The sequence below is a fragment of the Ruditapes philippinarum genome, unplaced genomic scaffold (assembly GCF_026571515.1).
Source record: "Ruditapes philippinarum isolate M1 unplaced genomic scaffold, ASM2657151v2 ctg9844_1_1_1_1, whole genome shotgun sequence".
Taxonomy (NCBI): Eukaryota; Metazoa; Mollusca; class Bivalvia; order Venerida; family Veneridae; genus Ruditapes; species Ruditapes philippinarum.
Genome location: NW_026855609.1, coordinates 19768 through 35953, shown reverse-complemented (window position 1 = coordinate 35953; position 16186 = coordinate 19768). Strand labels below are relative to the sequence as shown.

At 30.8% G+C, this 16186-nt stretch overlaps 1 protein-coding gene across 1 annotated transcript in view; it reads left to right on the top strand.

Annotated features, from left to right (window-relative positions):
- The first annotated feature begins 845 nt into the window (after positions 1 to 845).
- LOC132743874 (steroid 17-alpha-hydroxylase/17,20 lyase-like) overlaps positions 846 to 16186 on the top strand; it is a 34380-nt gene continuing 19039 nt past the window's right edge. The window contains exons 1-5 of the mRNA XM_060732453.1: positions 846 to 1066; positions 1539 to 1753; positions 2136 to 2264; positions 2486 to 2590; positions 2922 to 3056. Coding sequence (XP_060588436.1) covers positions 1675 to 1753; positions 2136 to 2264; positions 2486 to 2590; positions 2922 to 3056 — 448 coding nt within the window. The 5' untranslated portion in view covers positions 846 to 1066; positions 1539 to 1674. The remainder of the gene's footprint in view (positions 1067 to 1538; positions 1754 to 2135; positions 2265 to 2485; positions 2591 to 2921; positions 3057 to 16186) is intronic.

Genomic DNA, 16186 nt, shown 5'->3' with positions numbered 1-16186 from the left:
CATTAAAAGTGTACAGTGCACATACTTAAAATTTTTAATTTAGTTGAGAAGAAACTGTTTTTCTATAGTTGAGAAGAAAGCTGGACTTTACATTTAACAGATTTTATAATAAGGACCCAAATTTAAGCGCTTTACAGCCGTCGCGGCGAATCGCCGAACATTTGTATATTATAGTTATAAAGACTGACACTTATATTGTCCAACAACATTGACCTGACACTCTTGCATTTGACCCTGTAGTCGGTATATTCCGTAAACTTTATGATCTACTTGCAAATCGATATAAATGTAAATATCCAATTGTTAAAAAGATGTAAATTAAAATCCCTATTAGCGCAGTTGGTAAAGTTGCAGCTTGTAGACTAAAACAGGCACGTTCGAATCCTGTTTCAGAGAGTTATTTTTTTCTTTTCTTTTTTAATTTTATAATTGCCATTCTCTTAAAACTATTGCACACCTTAATGTTGTGTGTACTATCAGTGTATAGTTTTTAATAACTGCCTTTATAGCGTGTAGGAGCTAAAGCATATACGATTGCATAATGTCACAAAGAGAACCGTTGAAAGATACTGTAATGAAATGAAACATATAATTGTGTTTGAAAAATCCACATAAGTAGAAGGTATTCTTAAACCAGGCGTACTAAAATGATTTCAAAGTAAATAAAAAATATCACAACTTGGTGATGGTAAGGAATCGAACCAGAGACCTTCAGATCCGTAGTCCGACATCTATACCAATACACCAAACCTCACTAGTGAAGTTAGCAAATTTATCGATATATTCGATAGATACTGGTCAGTGTTTATTCAAATGACCTTTACGAAAGTTAATGAAGTGCAAGGTCAAAGTTGTTGGACAATACGAGTAATTCGCATGGTTTTTGTCCATCGTGTCTCATTCTTTACAGACAATATTTGCAAGGAGACGCCTTAGAGCACAGAATTTTTGATGCAGTAGAAACGGCGTTTGTTGAAATTGACAAAATTTCCGGCCAATTCGATCCAGAACAGTACATAAACTTTATCGTTACCAACATCCTGACAAGTCTTTGCTTTGGCGGAAAGTAAGTGGTGTTAAAATGCAAATATTTCTCGTTATTGATTCTGCAGGGTCAAATCATGTTTCTGTTTGTTTTTTATTGTTCATGTTTATTTCAATATGTTGATAACGAAATTTCACAGGGGTTCGACATATAAGCGAAATCCGAAGGCGTGGGTTGGGGTATGATCCCCTAACCCCCACCTTCTGTGTCCGCGCATGAGAACTGTTGAGACTTTGTCTGAACTCTGTCTGAGTCTTCTATGTGTGGGTACAAGTCCTGTACATGTTGCTTCGATTTAAAACGATTTAACCACTCGGCCACGGTCGCCCCATTCAAACAGATAAAACAAATACTGTTTCTATTATTTTTCCTCTGAAATAAGCTTTTAATTTCTGTATATTCTTTAATAATTACTACCAATTATGTCTGACTACCAGAGTAGAAAAGTAGGGAAATATTTCCGTGTTGATACAATCAGTTCTGTTCTTTTAAGATATGATTTCAAAGATAAAGAAGTGAGTTATATTCTGAAAGCCGAAGACAAAATAAACGACATATTTGCAACGGGCGTCTTGGAGGATTTTGTACCAGGATTGAAATTTGTGTATAAGACCCAGGCCTTTAAAGAGATGGAGGTGTTTACGAATGAAATGATTGAAGGGTTTATAAGAAGAAAATACAAGGAGGCGGAGTCAACTTTTAATAAAGGTAAGTGCAGTTAGAAAAGAAGGTTGAGTCAACATGTAAAAATGTTAAAGCATATAAACAAGGAGGCGGAGTCAACATTTAACAAAGTTAGATGCATATAGGAAATAAGGTGGAGTCAAAAATACTTAGTATGTAATTATAGTGAATTAGTATTTTGTATGGAAGTCAAAATACAAGTACTTCTTTGTTTACATTTCGCTACCTTTAGGACATAACTGCATGTTCAGCGCTACTTTTTCCTGTTGTCAAAACTAAAATTTATGCTCATAATTCATTATTTAAACGTAATTAAACGTATGTTTGATATTTCTAAAGACGGAAAAAATGAATTTCTAAGGCATAATGACTATGCCTTTGATATAAAGAACTATTTTTTTCATAGATAACATGCGACATTTTTCGGACAATTTGATCCTTGCTCGCATGGAGGCGGAACACGAGGAGGGAAAAGACGCACTCTCAGGACTAGATGAAGATCACATTGTTCAAACGCTTACTGATATATTCTTTGGTATGCATCGTTGAGAACACCATTTTATTATTTCTTATAATTGAAAATTGAAGTAAGGTGCTAGTTAAAAATAATATTGGAAACCTAATTTGATTAGTTTATATCAAATCAAGGGACATATGTAAAAGGAGGACTTTTTGTTTTGTTATCTAGATCATTTTAAAAGATTTGCCATGGATTGTAGATTTTGCTTTATACTCGATTTTATTTTTGTATTTTAGCTGGCATAGACACATCCCGATTTACACTCAGGTTTGCCCTGTTACACATGGTGGCATTTCCGGATATACAAGAAAAGGTTCAAGAAGAAATAGATAATGCTGTTGGTAAGTGAACTACATTTGTCTACCAAAGCAGTCTGCAATTTAAAAGTGGTAAATTGTACAATTTCAACTCAAAGGCACATTCCGCGTATTTTGATCTGGAACAATTAATGCTTAAAAATTATGATTTGTTCCTCAAAAATTTTGAGCTCAAGACTGCCTTCGCCAGTCAATTACAGTGTTGAGATTTTGCTTCATTTAAATAAAGAAAATACAAACTCGTTTTCGTTAAACACTTCAGATATATATTCACATTATTATAACTGCTGTATAATTAGTGCTTGAGAATAAAGTTATCACTTATTATATAAAAGGTAGTACATTTCTTCTTCAGGGAGGGACAGATTACCAGGAGTTGCAGACCGCCCTAATCTTGGTTATACGGAAGCTGTGTTACACGAAAGTATGCGTCTTGCAAGCTTCGCCCCATCAGGAGTTATGCATCAAGCGTCTTGTGATACAGAATTGTGTAAGTACATTGTACAATGTTCTCAGTTAATTGCGCTTGGAACAAAAGTTTCGAAAAGTCTACCCTGCATTGTAGTTTACCTTTATTTTTATTACCTTTTTAAAAGTAAGGGAGTAACTTATTTATCGTTAAATATGTTTCTTTTTTTTTGACGTGGGCCAAGATGTTTTCAAGTAGCTAAAATGTGAAAGGTATTTTGTTTGTCAGTGTATCCTTCTTATTGAAAGGTTTTTTATAACAATTATTAGCCTAAAATATTACGACCTACACACAGCCCTGTACCAATTGTAAAAAAAATAAACAATTTTGAAAATGAAATAAACATTACAAAAACACTTCATTGTATAAAGTGACAATTAGAACGATCGTAAAAATTCCTATCTTTAGATCACTTTGATTACAACCATCATACACTAGTAATATAGTACTTTCATAATAAAATTGTAGGTGGTGTGTAAATATACATGTAACGACATTGGTAGAACGTCACGATACCTTTAATGAGCATGATAATATGCAAAAACTAAAGTCGATGAATTAACATTATATAAATAACACATGGGTTTGTGGGTAACAGTAAAAATATCATCCCGAGGAAAATACTGTTACCCGAGGCGTAGCCGAGGGTGACAGAATTTTTACGAGGGATGATATTTTAACTGTTACTCACAAACCCATGTGTAATTTATTTTATTACCCCGAACAAAATACTGAGATGATCTAAAATTGTTAACTAAATCTAACTGTAACAAAAATAAACCAAGAGTAACAATACCTAAACTGTCCTTACCTTTTAAGTTTTAAGTGTACAAATCTACAAATCATAAACATACAATAAGCTAGGTTTTATTTAGAAAACAAAACACTAACCCATTTACACGGTTATGATCTGTGAAATCTGATCCTTATGTTTCCAGAATACTTTAGACAAAATAACGATGATATCCTATGCCTGTCCACCATATCTGTAACGTTTCACTGATTAAAATTGTTATATAATCCTTTGTTGCATGCTTAAATCGTCTGCATGTTCCAGTTTGATACATAATTATTTACATTGCAATTACTTCCGTTGAAAACGGATGTTCACTTTTTGACTATTCAACAAAAAGATATTTTATACGCGAAAAGCACACCAGGGTGCGAACAACTAAATTTTATGAGTGTCACAGTTACTTCAGAGAAGAAATTGATGTCCTATCGGGGTTTAACGTCGAAAATAAGAATGAATCGAGAAAAAAATGGCGGCCATTTTATTTCATCTTATTTAGAAAATAGACCACGTGACCAGATTTTATACTATTAAAAAATACTGTTACCAATGTAACAGTACAAAATTCATAGTCACGTGGTACACTTGCATTAACAGTAAAAATAACTTCCAGAGGCCTATTGGAAATTAGCATTACGAAATAAGTGAGGGTAATAAAAGGGAATGTTTCCCATAAATAAGGACACAAACCACTTTTGTCGAGCAAAAGCCTTTCACCGACATGATTTCACCGACAGGGTGAGAGTCCTTATACAACAGCATCCACGAGGAAAAGCATCATCTGTATAAAAATGTGCATTAACATGTTTCAAATTATTAAATTCGCTTCTTTTCGCTGCTTATTGAATTCAATTACCCCAAAGTTCCGTTAAAACTCCTACGGTAGTTACATGTACTTTTAGAACATTTATTTTATAATTCAGGAATTGGTGCTATTTGGCTTAGTTATTAGGGCAGTATTGTAAGTGAAAAAAAGTATAAGTGCATAACATCAGTTCTAAGCATAATTGTTTTTAACATATTGTTACGAGCCAGGCGTAACGAGAAAGAAAAGCCAGCAACAAACTTGTAACAATAACAAATTTATTACAGAAAAATTATTAAAGAAAAAATAAAATAACAAATTATCTTTACAAATACCTGAAGTCCAAATAAAAATTACAAATGTCTAGTCTGATCCTGGAATGATCCTTTTTTAATAGCACAGTTAAATCCAAGTTAAATCCAAGAACACTTTAGAATAAATTCCCACAATAAAATCCACAAGAATAATTAATAATCCAAGCTCCAATAAATCACTTAATTTCCAAGTTGAATAATACTACAAATATATTGATGACTTAAAAGATCACTGATGACTAAAAAGGTAACTGATGACTTAAAGATAAGAGTAATGAAAAATGTCTCCTTATATATATTAACTAAGAAGTTTCTAGAATAGTCTTCCATTTACTACAGTAATCATAATCTAACAACTTCAACAATAAAGATCATTCCAGAAATTTCTATCTAAATATAATGCATGAGTTTTCCACAACAGTTAAGAACGTTCTAGTACATACATGTAGTTTATGTTCTAAAAATAGAACAATGACAATATTGGAAATACCAACTGGTCAGATATAATCTATATACATGTAATATGTTGCATACATAACACTTCCCCTCTTCAAGAAAAAGAAATATTAATGAAATGAATATTTCTTTTACATAAATTCAAACAATGTAACTTACAAATAACGTAGGAGAAATGTTAAACAATTTTATACATTCATATAAATGCTATTACAAACAATAGCAAACAACAAAAAAAAATAATCAATCATATCATATAAATGTTAAATTCAAAATACTGCAAATAACAGTTTTAGACACGTGAAAGTGCATCAGGGATCAAATTATCTTTCCCTTTAATGTGTCTAATGTCAAGACTATATTCTTGCAAAAATAAGCTCCACCTCAACAACCTTTGATTTTTGTTTTTAAGTTTATGCAAGAAAGTGAGGGGATTGTGATCACTAAAGACAACAACAGGCAACTTTGAAGAAGTTAGATAAACTTCAAAATGCTGAATAGCAAGAATAAGAGCAAGGCACTCTTTCTCTATAGTAGAGTAATTTTTCTGATGTTCATTAAACTTTTTAGAAAAGTAACAAACAGGATGGTCAACACCATTGTTGTCTTCTTGGATCAATACACTTCCAGCACCTATGTCACTAGCATCTACAGCTAACTTAAAGTTTTTTTTAAAATCTGGTGCCAAGAGAACTGGTGCACTCTTAAGTATGGCTTTAAGGCTGTCAAATGCCATTTGACACTTGTCATTCCAAATGAATTTGTTTCTTTTCTTTAGCAAATTTGTCAATGGTTCTGCAATAACCGAAAAATTATTACAAAATTTACGATAATACCCTGCCATACCAAGAAATCGCATCAGTTGTCTTTTACAAGTAGGCACAGGAAATTCAGAGATAGCTTTGACCTTAGCTTCTATTGGTTTTACTTTACCCTGTCCCACTACATGTCCTAAAAATGTTAAAATTGCATGACAAAATTCACTTTTTGCAAGATTAACTGTCAATTTAGCATCACTAAGTCGGTCGAAGAATGCTCGTATAGTTTTGAGATGTTCCTCCCATTCATCAGAGTAGATGATTGCGTCATCAATGTATGCGTCACATCCGTGTAGACCAGATATTACCATGTTTATTAGCCTCTGAAAAGTTGCTGGTGAGTTTTTCATACCAAATGGCATAACTTTATATTGATACAAGCCGTCTGGTGTTACAAAGGCTGATATTTCTTTAGCTCTATCAGTAAGTGGAACTTGCCAGAATCCTTTTAGAAGATCAAATTTTGTTACATACTTTGCTTTTCCAATTTTGTCAATACAGTCATCAATTCTTGGTATAGGAAATGAATCAGTTTTTAACAGCCTCCGGAATAAGTTTGCAAATCCGGAATTTTCGCAAACTCAGCTACCTTTTTTAAATTGATTAGAGAAAAAATATAAAGACCGGTCAATAATAGAGATAGAGTCAAGTAAAACCTGGCCTTTGAAATGACGATACCCTTAAAATTAAATGCAGGGGAGACATTCAAAGTTGGTCGTCCCATGGGGTTTTTCGATTCCCCCACTGGGGATTTGGTCTCCCAGTGGGAGTTTCGTGGGGTTTCATTTCCTCTTTACGAGAATGGGAGAAAAAAATCACGGGAGAATTAAAAAAATTTATATACCATTATTTTAAAAAAAAATCACTAATCTTGACTTAAGATATTCCTTCCTAAAAATATAGATCGAAATATAAATATTTTTATAATCTCCCATTTTCATTATGGGTGAAACGCAACCATGGGTGAAATCACCCATCTTAATAATGGGAAGAAAATCCTATTTTGATAAATGGGAAAAAAATCCAATTCCTTATAATGGGAGATAATTCCCATTCCTTGCAAATGGGAGTTTGTTCTATCTTTTAGGTGTGGCGCTTATAACATATAATACAAAATATACGAATAAAATAAAATCCAAAAATCAAATAAAATGGCAGGGAATATGCAACAAAATAATAATAATAATAATAATAATAATAATAATAATAGATAAATAAATCAATAATAGATCTAATAACAAAAATAATAATAATTATAATTATAATAATAATTATAATAAGAAATAAAAAGTAATAATAGTAATAATAATAATATTATTAAAAGATATTAATAATAAAATGGTAATAATAATAATAATAATAATAATAATAATAATAATAATAATAATAATAATAATAAAAGAATAACAATAGATAAATAATAATCATAATATACATAAATAATAATAACAATAATAATAATAATAAAAATAATAATGATAATGATAATAAAAATAATTATAATGAAATTAATTTATAATAATATCGATGATAATGATAATTATGATAATTATGATTAAAATAATGCTAACAATAAGAAGAAGAAGAAGAAATAATAATAATAATAATAATAATAATAATAATAGTAATAAAAAAAAAATAATAATGATAAAAATAATAATAATAATAAAATAAAAATCAGCATAATAACAATAATAATAATAATAATAATTATAATAATTAATAATATTGATGATAATAACATTAATAATATTGATAATAATAATAATAAGAAGAAGAAATAATACTAATAATTAATAATAATAATAATAATAATAATTATAACAAAACAGGCATTGGCATTTTATCTTGGAATATGACGGGAATGAATGCAGGAAAGTATCATATGTAACGATTTAATCACCAAAATTCATTTAAATATAAAACAATCCAAAATGCTATGATGTACTCTTCGCCGGACTGCTATCTGTATTTTCTGTCTCATCCAGTCTATTTTGACATTCAAATTCACAAGCTAAATGGCAAGTCTCTCCTGGATTTGAAGTATATAACCTCCTGGATTTGAAGTATATAACTTATTTGAATTCATTAAATATAAATACCGCGGTAAGGTTTTTTTTCGAAAAACAAACAATATGTTGATCACTTCGCTCCGTTGTAATAATAACCTTATAGAAAACAAATTTTTAATATTATTCATATAATGGATAAATTCAAGCAATTCAAATAATGGAAATTGTTTCATTTTTCTATTGTTATCATCGTCGGATGAAAAATTAGTACTGAAAATTTTTCAAAACAAACAAACAAAAATAAACATTATTTATAAGATTAAACGGTTATATGCTCAAATGGTAATCTAATCGGTGTCATACAGATTTTTAAGACGTAGCGATTAAGTAATAAGGGATGAAAAAACAAGTTTGCCGTAAGGCGTGCGTAGCATAAGGCCATACAAGTAGTTATTTTGTATCAAATATAAACATGCAGTCATTGAAAATTGACATAACGCGCCTGTCAATCAAGCTGACAGGGGCCACGGAGATAAGCCAATCAGCGATCGTTATCAGTTTCACGCTAAGATGCCTGCGAAGTCCACCATTTACCTAAGACAAGCTTCCTGTCTATTTAATTTTTATCACGGACTTTAATTGTAATTTAAATCCGTGATTTTATGTAAATTTAGAACTATTTAATTAGTACATTTATAAAGTTACCAAATAAACTGGCATATTGACGGACCGAGTAAGTTTGTTTATTACACAAATAGTCATTAAATTTCTACATACGGAAATTAATATACAAAAGCAACGCATTATAAAAAAAATCTGTGTTTTTATTCATACCGATTTTACCTGCGCATTTAGGCATAACTATTAAACGGTAACATATATGCTTTACAGTAAATCAAACTGTGAAAAGAGACATAATAAACAATTCAATTTAAATATCTTTATTTAACCAGGTATTAATAAAATACATAAGGGGTTTACAAAATAATATTTTACAATATATATGATCCGGTTGTAAAGTCCTGAAAAGATAATGCAGTATCAATAGTCATTTAGTCAATATTTAAACAGAAATATAAAAAATAATACACTTTTTTAATGTTTTAAAGAAAGAAATATAAATCAAAGTAAATCAAACTGTAAAAAGAGACATAATAAACAAATCAGACAATTACTATTTAGTTACCGCTCAGTTAGCGAATTACAAACAACCAATTGACAATTGCAAGGTTATTCACACCTTCGACGTCCGGTATTGTCAGGGTAATTATCTATATAATTGACTTCATACTGTTAATCTTCCCCTTTCAACCGTCCTATTCTCGGTTTTTACAGATTCCGGTATTGTCAATGTTTCATGCAATCCTTTAATGAATGACTAAATTAATTGTCCGATATTTAAAGAGTTCCGATATTCACAGCGCCCCGTTTTCTCAACGTTCACTGTGTTGTGTTTACTCATTACATTTGCATTTTTACGGCTGCGTTTTTATTGACGCTATACGTTATAAACTACAAAATGTTATATCTTTTGGATATTCTGGGACCTTATTATATGTTTATAATGTGATTATGAATAGGTAATGACAAAAATTTGTGGATTTATTGAAACGTTTTTATTTTTCAATGCTTTGTGCTACAGCCAGGATAAATGTTTTGTACCCACTACAAAACTTATTATTTCCATTTGTAGAAATCAATTGACTTTTGGTATAATAAACTAACTTACTCGATATGTCAATATGTCAGTATATCTGGTAACTTTATTAATAATTTAATATACCGATTAAATAGCTTTAAATTTATATAAAATTAAAATAATTTCAATCTTAATTACTTCTGCACCATTGTTTTATTTAAGGTAAATGATGGGCTTCGCAGGCATCTTAGGGTGAAACTGATAACGATCGCTGATTGGCTTATCTCTGTGACCCCTGCCAGCTTGATTGACAGGCGGCGTAATGAAAATTATCGTCGCTTAACACATTAACATAACATGCACATTTGTACAGTATCGTAAAGGTATAGTCTGCCACGCAGAGACGCTAAACGGTTTATCGCTCCGCCCAATTAATCCATGTGCTATAGAAAAACAAAACCCTGGACAAACACGACAACCGTTGCATATGTTTTACTGTATGTTCCTTGGGGGTATTTATTGTAGAAAAGCGGTCCAAAATAATGTTATTTAACACTAAAAATAAATTAACAAGGGAAATCTGATGCTTTAGATATAAATGAAATATTTGATTAATGAAAGTTTATTGTTCAAAAATGCCAAGATTGGCGTCCTATGAAAACCGCGTTAATCGCCGTAATAATGATTTTTCGAAAAATGTTGAAAACAGCCATTCTTATAAACGAATTTTTTTTAATAAACTTGTAACAATGATTTAATGTCGAAATATAACACAGACTTGAAGACAACGACATTTTCATCCCGTGAATTTCCGCCCCTTTGTTGAAGTAATATTATATATAGAGGATATTTGTTTATTTCAGTGTAAAAAATTTGTTTGTAATATATTATAAACGTTTAAATGACATTAAACCTAAAACTAAATGGAAGGCGCGCCAAATAATTATACAAAGTGACGTCATTTACGACGTCACGTTATAAATTGGTTTCAAGCACTATGAACGCTTGTATTTCACTCAAACAACGTAAGGGGCATAAGTTAAAAACAGTGAAATTATCAGTTTTGAATTCACTGATATATATCACCGAAATGCAAGAAATAAATCCATACAGTGAAATTTTCATCATTTTACGGCATCCCGTGAACAGTATCAACACCATTTTTGTCTATTAATGCAATTTAATATACTTGATTCCGAAGGGAGCGTAATCGCACCCCTGTCCCTGGATAATGCTTTTATCATCCAATCGGCAATAGCCCGACTCCCTAAAAGCCCGCCCAACGTGTCTGTCCCGTAATAAGCATATAATTGTGGGACAGTCATGATTATAGATGGCTTCCGTTCATTTCCACCATTTTATGTTTTCACCATGCACCTCGTACATGTATTTGAATTATGTGCATTTTGAAAAAGAGACAGTGTCGTACCAACGTATCGATTGTTCCCTTATTAATCTTATTTAGTTTGATATGATAACATTTAGCTCGAATTGTCGCCGGAGAATATAATATTATGTCACCGTGATCAAACTGACATTTTACGACATTGGTCTCACGCCCTTATTTCATAATATGCAGACGAGATTTTACGACTTCTGATTTTTCGGAATTTTCAATTTTCGATATGTATACGTATTTAAAAGTCTTGTACCATACAAACATATAGACATATTATATAATGTAATTGTTTTACTTAATTGCAATGCTTCAACCTATATATCAGTAGAGATTCCATGAAAGTATATCACTGTATAACTTTACGCGAAACCAATGAAGTTCGTGAAAAACTTATTTTTGCCGCGCCCGGTACTTCTATCAGGTATGCATGTGTGTTCTTTTTATTTTTACCTAAGATATCATAGTTTGCTTTTATTGTTTACCTTGTACATATAATTTCCTCTTTAGATATATAGAAAGATAAATTATAATATCTATTAGTCTTCCTTTAATATAACTTTGTCCCTAGTATTCAGTGAAATTTTCATGAGTCACTCGACTTAAATATGCTGCGCGGGTTTTTAAGAACAGGACTATATGCGTGTTTTCCCGCCCCGGTTTTCATTAATTGCTTTTGTTGTCTACCTTGTATATACAATTACCGTTATTCTGATCTAAATTATCCCGATATATCTTAATAAATATCTATATATTTGAACCTTCAATCACCCTTTTATTCCGATTTAAGCTTTTTTCACAAAAAATACATGTATTTATACGTTACAATTCCAGCACACCCTTAAATATATTATAATATTTTTTTGATTTTTCTTAAAGTTACATTAAATAAATTTCATAAAAACTAAATAGCGACATTTCATTAATAAATTGGGTTTTATATCGATTCCAGGTCTTATTTTGGTGTCCAAACAACCAAAATGACTTTAATTAGCATAAAAATAAGTAACCTCATTGTGGCGAAATGGGAAATACAATTTCTGTTTGCAAACTCAAACTCAAACTCAAACTCAAATATTTTATTTAAGTCTCATCTATGTGCATCTTTACATATATTTAAGAAATAAAACACAACATTTTTACACAACACAAAGCCACTCCTACATAAGGAGTTATAAGAGACTGTAAAACTATTAAAATAATCTCTAAAATAATCTCTAAAATATCTACTTTTTAAGAATAAAAAGTCAATATTTAGACACAATCTAACATGAATTACATATGTATATGATCAAAGAGGTCAAGTTTGTGCCTGTCTGTCTATTAATTATATTACTATGACAATAATTGTTGTTTGAGCTAACCCTGTGTATTAATATTTTTTAATTCATAAAATCGTTTAGCTAATACCCTTAAAAGTTAAATATAAAATTCATAATAATAAATTCCTTTACTACAATACTTTGAAGGAGTCTGTACACCTGGGAATTCCAGGCTGCTTTTTAAATTGGCAAGATCAGTATTATACCACATAGGCATTAAAACCATACAATTTCATTCCTGTTTTCTATATCAATAGCAATATTCCTATTTTAACCTAGTAATAAAAAATATCTTGATAAAAGAACTTTAAAAGCACCATACTCATACTTGTTGTACATATATACATGTATTTACAACAGTTTGTATTGTTAAAAACATGTAAAAACCACATAAAATTCAGTAAAAAATACAACTAATGACTAGATTAGTTAAAGTAAAAAAAAAAAAAAAAAAAAAAAAAAAAAAAAAAAAAAAATTATCTCCTATACAGCCTTAAACGTCTAAGTTGCAGTATTTGGTAGCAGGCTTTGGCAGAATATTTAACAATTTCAAAGTTGTTTAGTACATAACATAACTTTTCCATGTCAGACAGAGTATCAAATACAGTATTAATTTGACGTATTTTTACCAACAAATCTTCTCTGGTATCATTATATACTGGGCAGTGTAAAATTACATGAATCTCATCCTCAACATTTGTGGTACAATTGAAACATGTTCTATCATTTACATGTAAATTCTCATAACGGCCTGTCTCTAACCGGATAGGCGCAACACCACAACGAAATTTTGTCAAAGAACTTCTATGATGGAATGGTAAATTGTACTTGAGGTATTTTTCAACAACCGGAGTATCTTTAAACAAACTATATGTTCTAAGTTTATTACCACCAGTATTTCTATTGGTATCATTCCTATTTAGTGACTGTTTCCACTTATCTAATTCAACTGACCGTAACTTGTTCTCGACCATTTCAACTATTCTCTTAGCACTAAAAACATGTACATCATTAATATTTATCTCAATACTTCTAAACATCTTACATATTCTAAAATACTGGTTCTTACATCTGGAAGAAGCACTCCGTCTTGCCCAATCAAAGATTTTTTGGTTAATTCTACCACTATCCATTTGCATGAGAAACTCCGCCTTCTGATCATCCGTACATCAATATTAAATCAACAATCATGACTATAAGTAGCAGTCCTAATTTAACGGTATATTTCCGCATTGTAACGGATGTTTTCATACAAATTTAATCTTTTTACGAGATTATTACTTTTACTGAACCCCAGGTTTAGTGCACCGTGAAGCTTAAACGGTTAAAGTGTGTTTGCACAAGAAAATACCACATTTGCTGTGTTCGGATAGCAACTATAAAATTGTGACGTAGCGCATACACGAGCTCATTATAGTCTTCATTTGCATGTTAGAATTCGTCTACTAACTTTAGTGGTACCGTGGGGTTTCCCGTTTAAAATCCTTATTTATGAACAATATTTGATGAGATTTACAACAATACTATTAAACAGGTTAATGAAACTGTAGAATGTTTGATTTTTAGGCCGACGGCAAAATATTTTTACATATTTATTTAATGTAACTTTAAATGCAAGATGTTCCCCTATCATACAGTGAAATTACCATCCAGATACAAATGTACTTTAATAAACAAGTTCTTAAGCGATTAATGAAGTTCGTGAAAAACTCAACTTTAGTTAGGTGCGCACAGTATTTATAGCGGTATAATACACGTGTTTTCCGTACCTAAGGTATCGTTGTCTACCTTGTATATGTAATTAACTTTATTCCGATCTAAATTATCCTTGTATATCTTAATAAATATCGATATGTTTAAATATTCAGTGGAAGTGCAAGTCCATCTTTTATCTGATTTAAGCTTTTTCCCGAAAAATACATGTTCTTAGATATATATCATAATATTTATTGTTCTTTCTCTAATGCAATATTGTTAACAACCGTACAGTGGAATTTTCATCCAAATATCTTAATAAAATTGTTTTTGAGCGATAAATGAGCCGTGTCATGACAAAACCAACATAATGGGTTTTGCGACCAGCATGGATCCAGATCAGCCTGCGCATCCGCGCTGTCTGATCAGGATCCATGCTGTTCGCTTACCAACACTATTACAAGCGAAGAAACTGACAGCGAACAGCATGGATCCTGATCAGACTGCGCGGATGCGCAGGCTGGTCTGGATCCATGCTGGTCGCAAACCCACTATATTGGTTTTGTCGTGGCGCGGCTCAAATGAAACTTGTGAAAAATTACAGAACAGAACAGAACATTATTTTATTTCGACTTGTACATAGTACATAATCATACATAGTGTGATGATACATTGCAATTCATAACAATACATTTTCAATACTAATTTCCAATGCATTAAAACAAACTTTAAAGACAATGTCACGTTACTTTAGTTATTTTTCTAGATTGTTATTTCAAATTAACAAAAATTGATTACATGCGCGCGGTAGTTATAGCGGAACCGTACGCATTTTACCCCCTATTGTATTATTTTTTTCTTTAATGCAACATTGTTCCCTTTCAGACAATGAAATTTTCATAAAGATATCTTAACAAACGGATTTTTATGGAATTTATGAAACTCGTGAAAACTTTAAAATGAGGCGCGCGTGCTCTCACTCATTGTTTAGCCGAATTTTTATCGACATTATTTTGACGGGTACACTTTTCTTTTAAACAATCGTCGTATGTTGATTATGTTTGTTAGACGATACCTAGGTGCCGTGCTCAATTTCGTCTGATATAGGTGTCACGTAGACGCTTATTAGTTATACAGCGCCTTTCCATAGTTATTTAGCGTATGGTTCGCCGACCGTTTATTGTTGTCATTTGGACAAAAAAATGTAATATCCCATTCACGGACTTAATTAACAGTCTGCCAGGAGCTCAGCTTTTCGTAATCAAAATTTATATTATAACGGATTTCATACACAAATACACAGACAGAGTGACACTGATATAATAAAATAATAATGTTGATAATGAAAATAAACTTCAAAATTATATGTTTGCGAAACTAAATAACTATCGGATGGTATCGCGTGGTAAAAATTATCTAAACACCTTCATTTAAAAATAAAATGATGTCACATTTTCATAAATATTTGTTATTCGTAATGGTCATTTACGAGATCATTTAAATTTCGATGCATTGAAAGTTTTTTTATTCATTTATGTAAATGAATAAACATGTTGAATATTTACTTATATTATATAACATTATACAAACTTACAAAAATAATATATTATATTATTATAATATTAAAATCAATTATACAAACTTACTAAAAACTTCATTTTTATTTAGATGGCCTTATATAAAAGGTTGTTTGCTATATAACCATCGCCTAGCGACTCAGGCTATATTTCCAAACAACCATTTATATAGGGCCATATTACCTATCTAAATTTTTTATAACTAATAATCTAATCATAAATCCGTGATCTAATCTAGCACGCATTGTTATAACCTTTTCATTTGCATTTTTATCTGCTGTATATATTGATGCTTCTTTACCGATGAATTATTGGCATAATTAA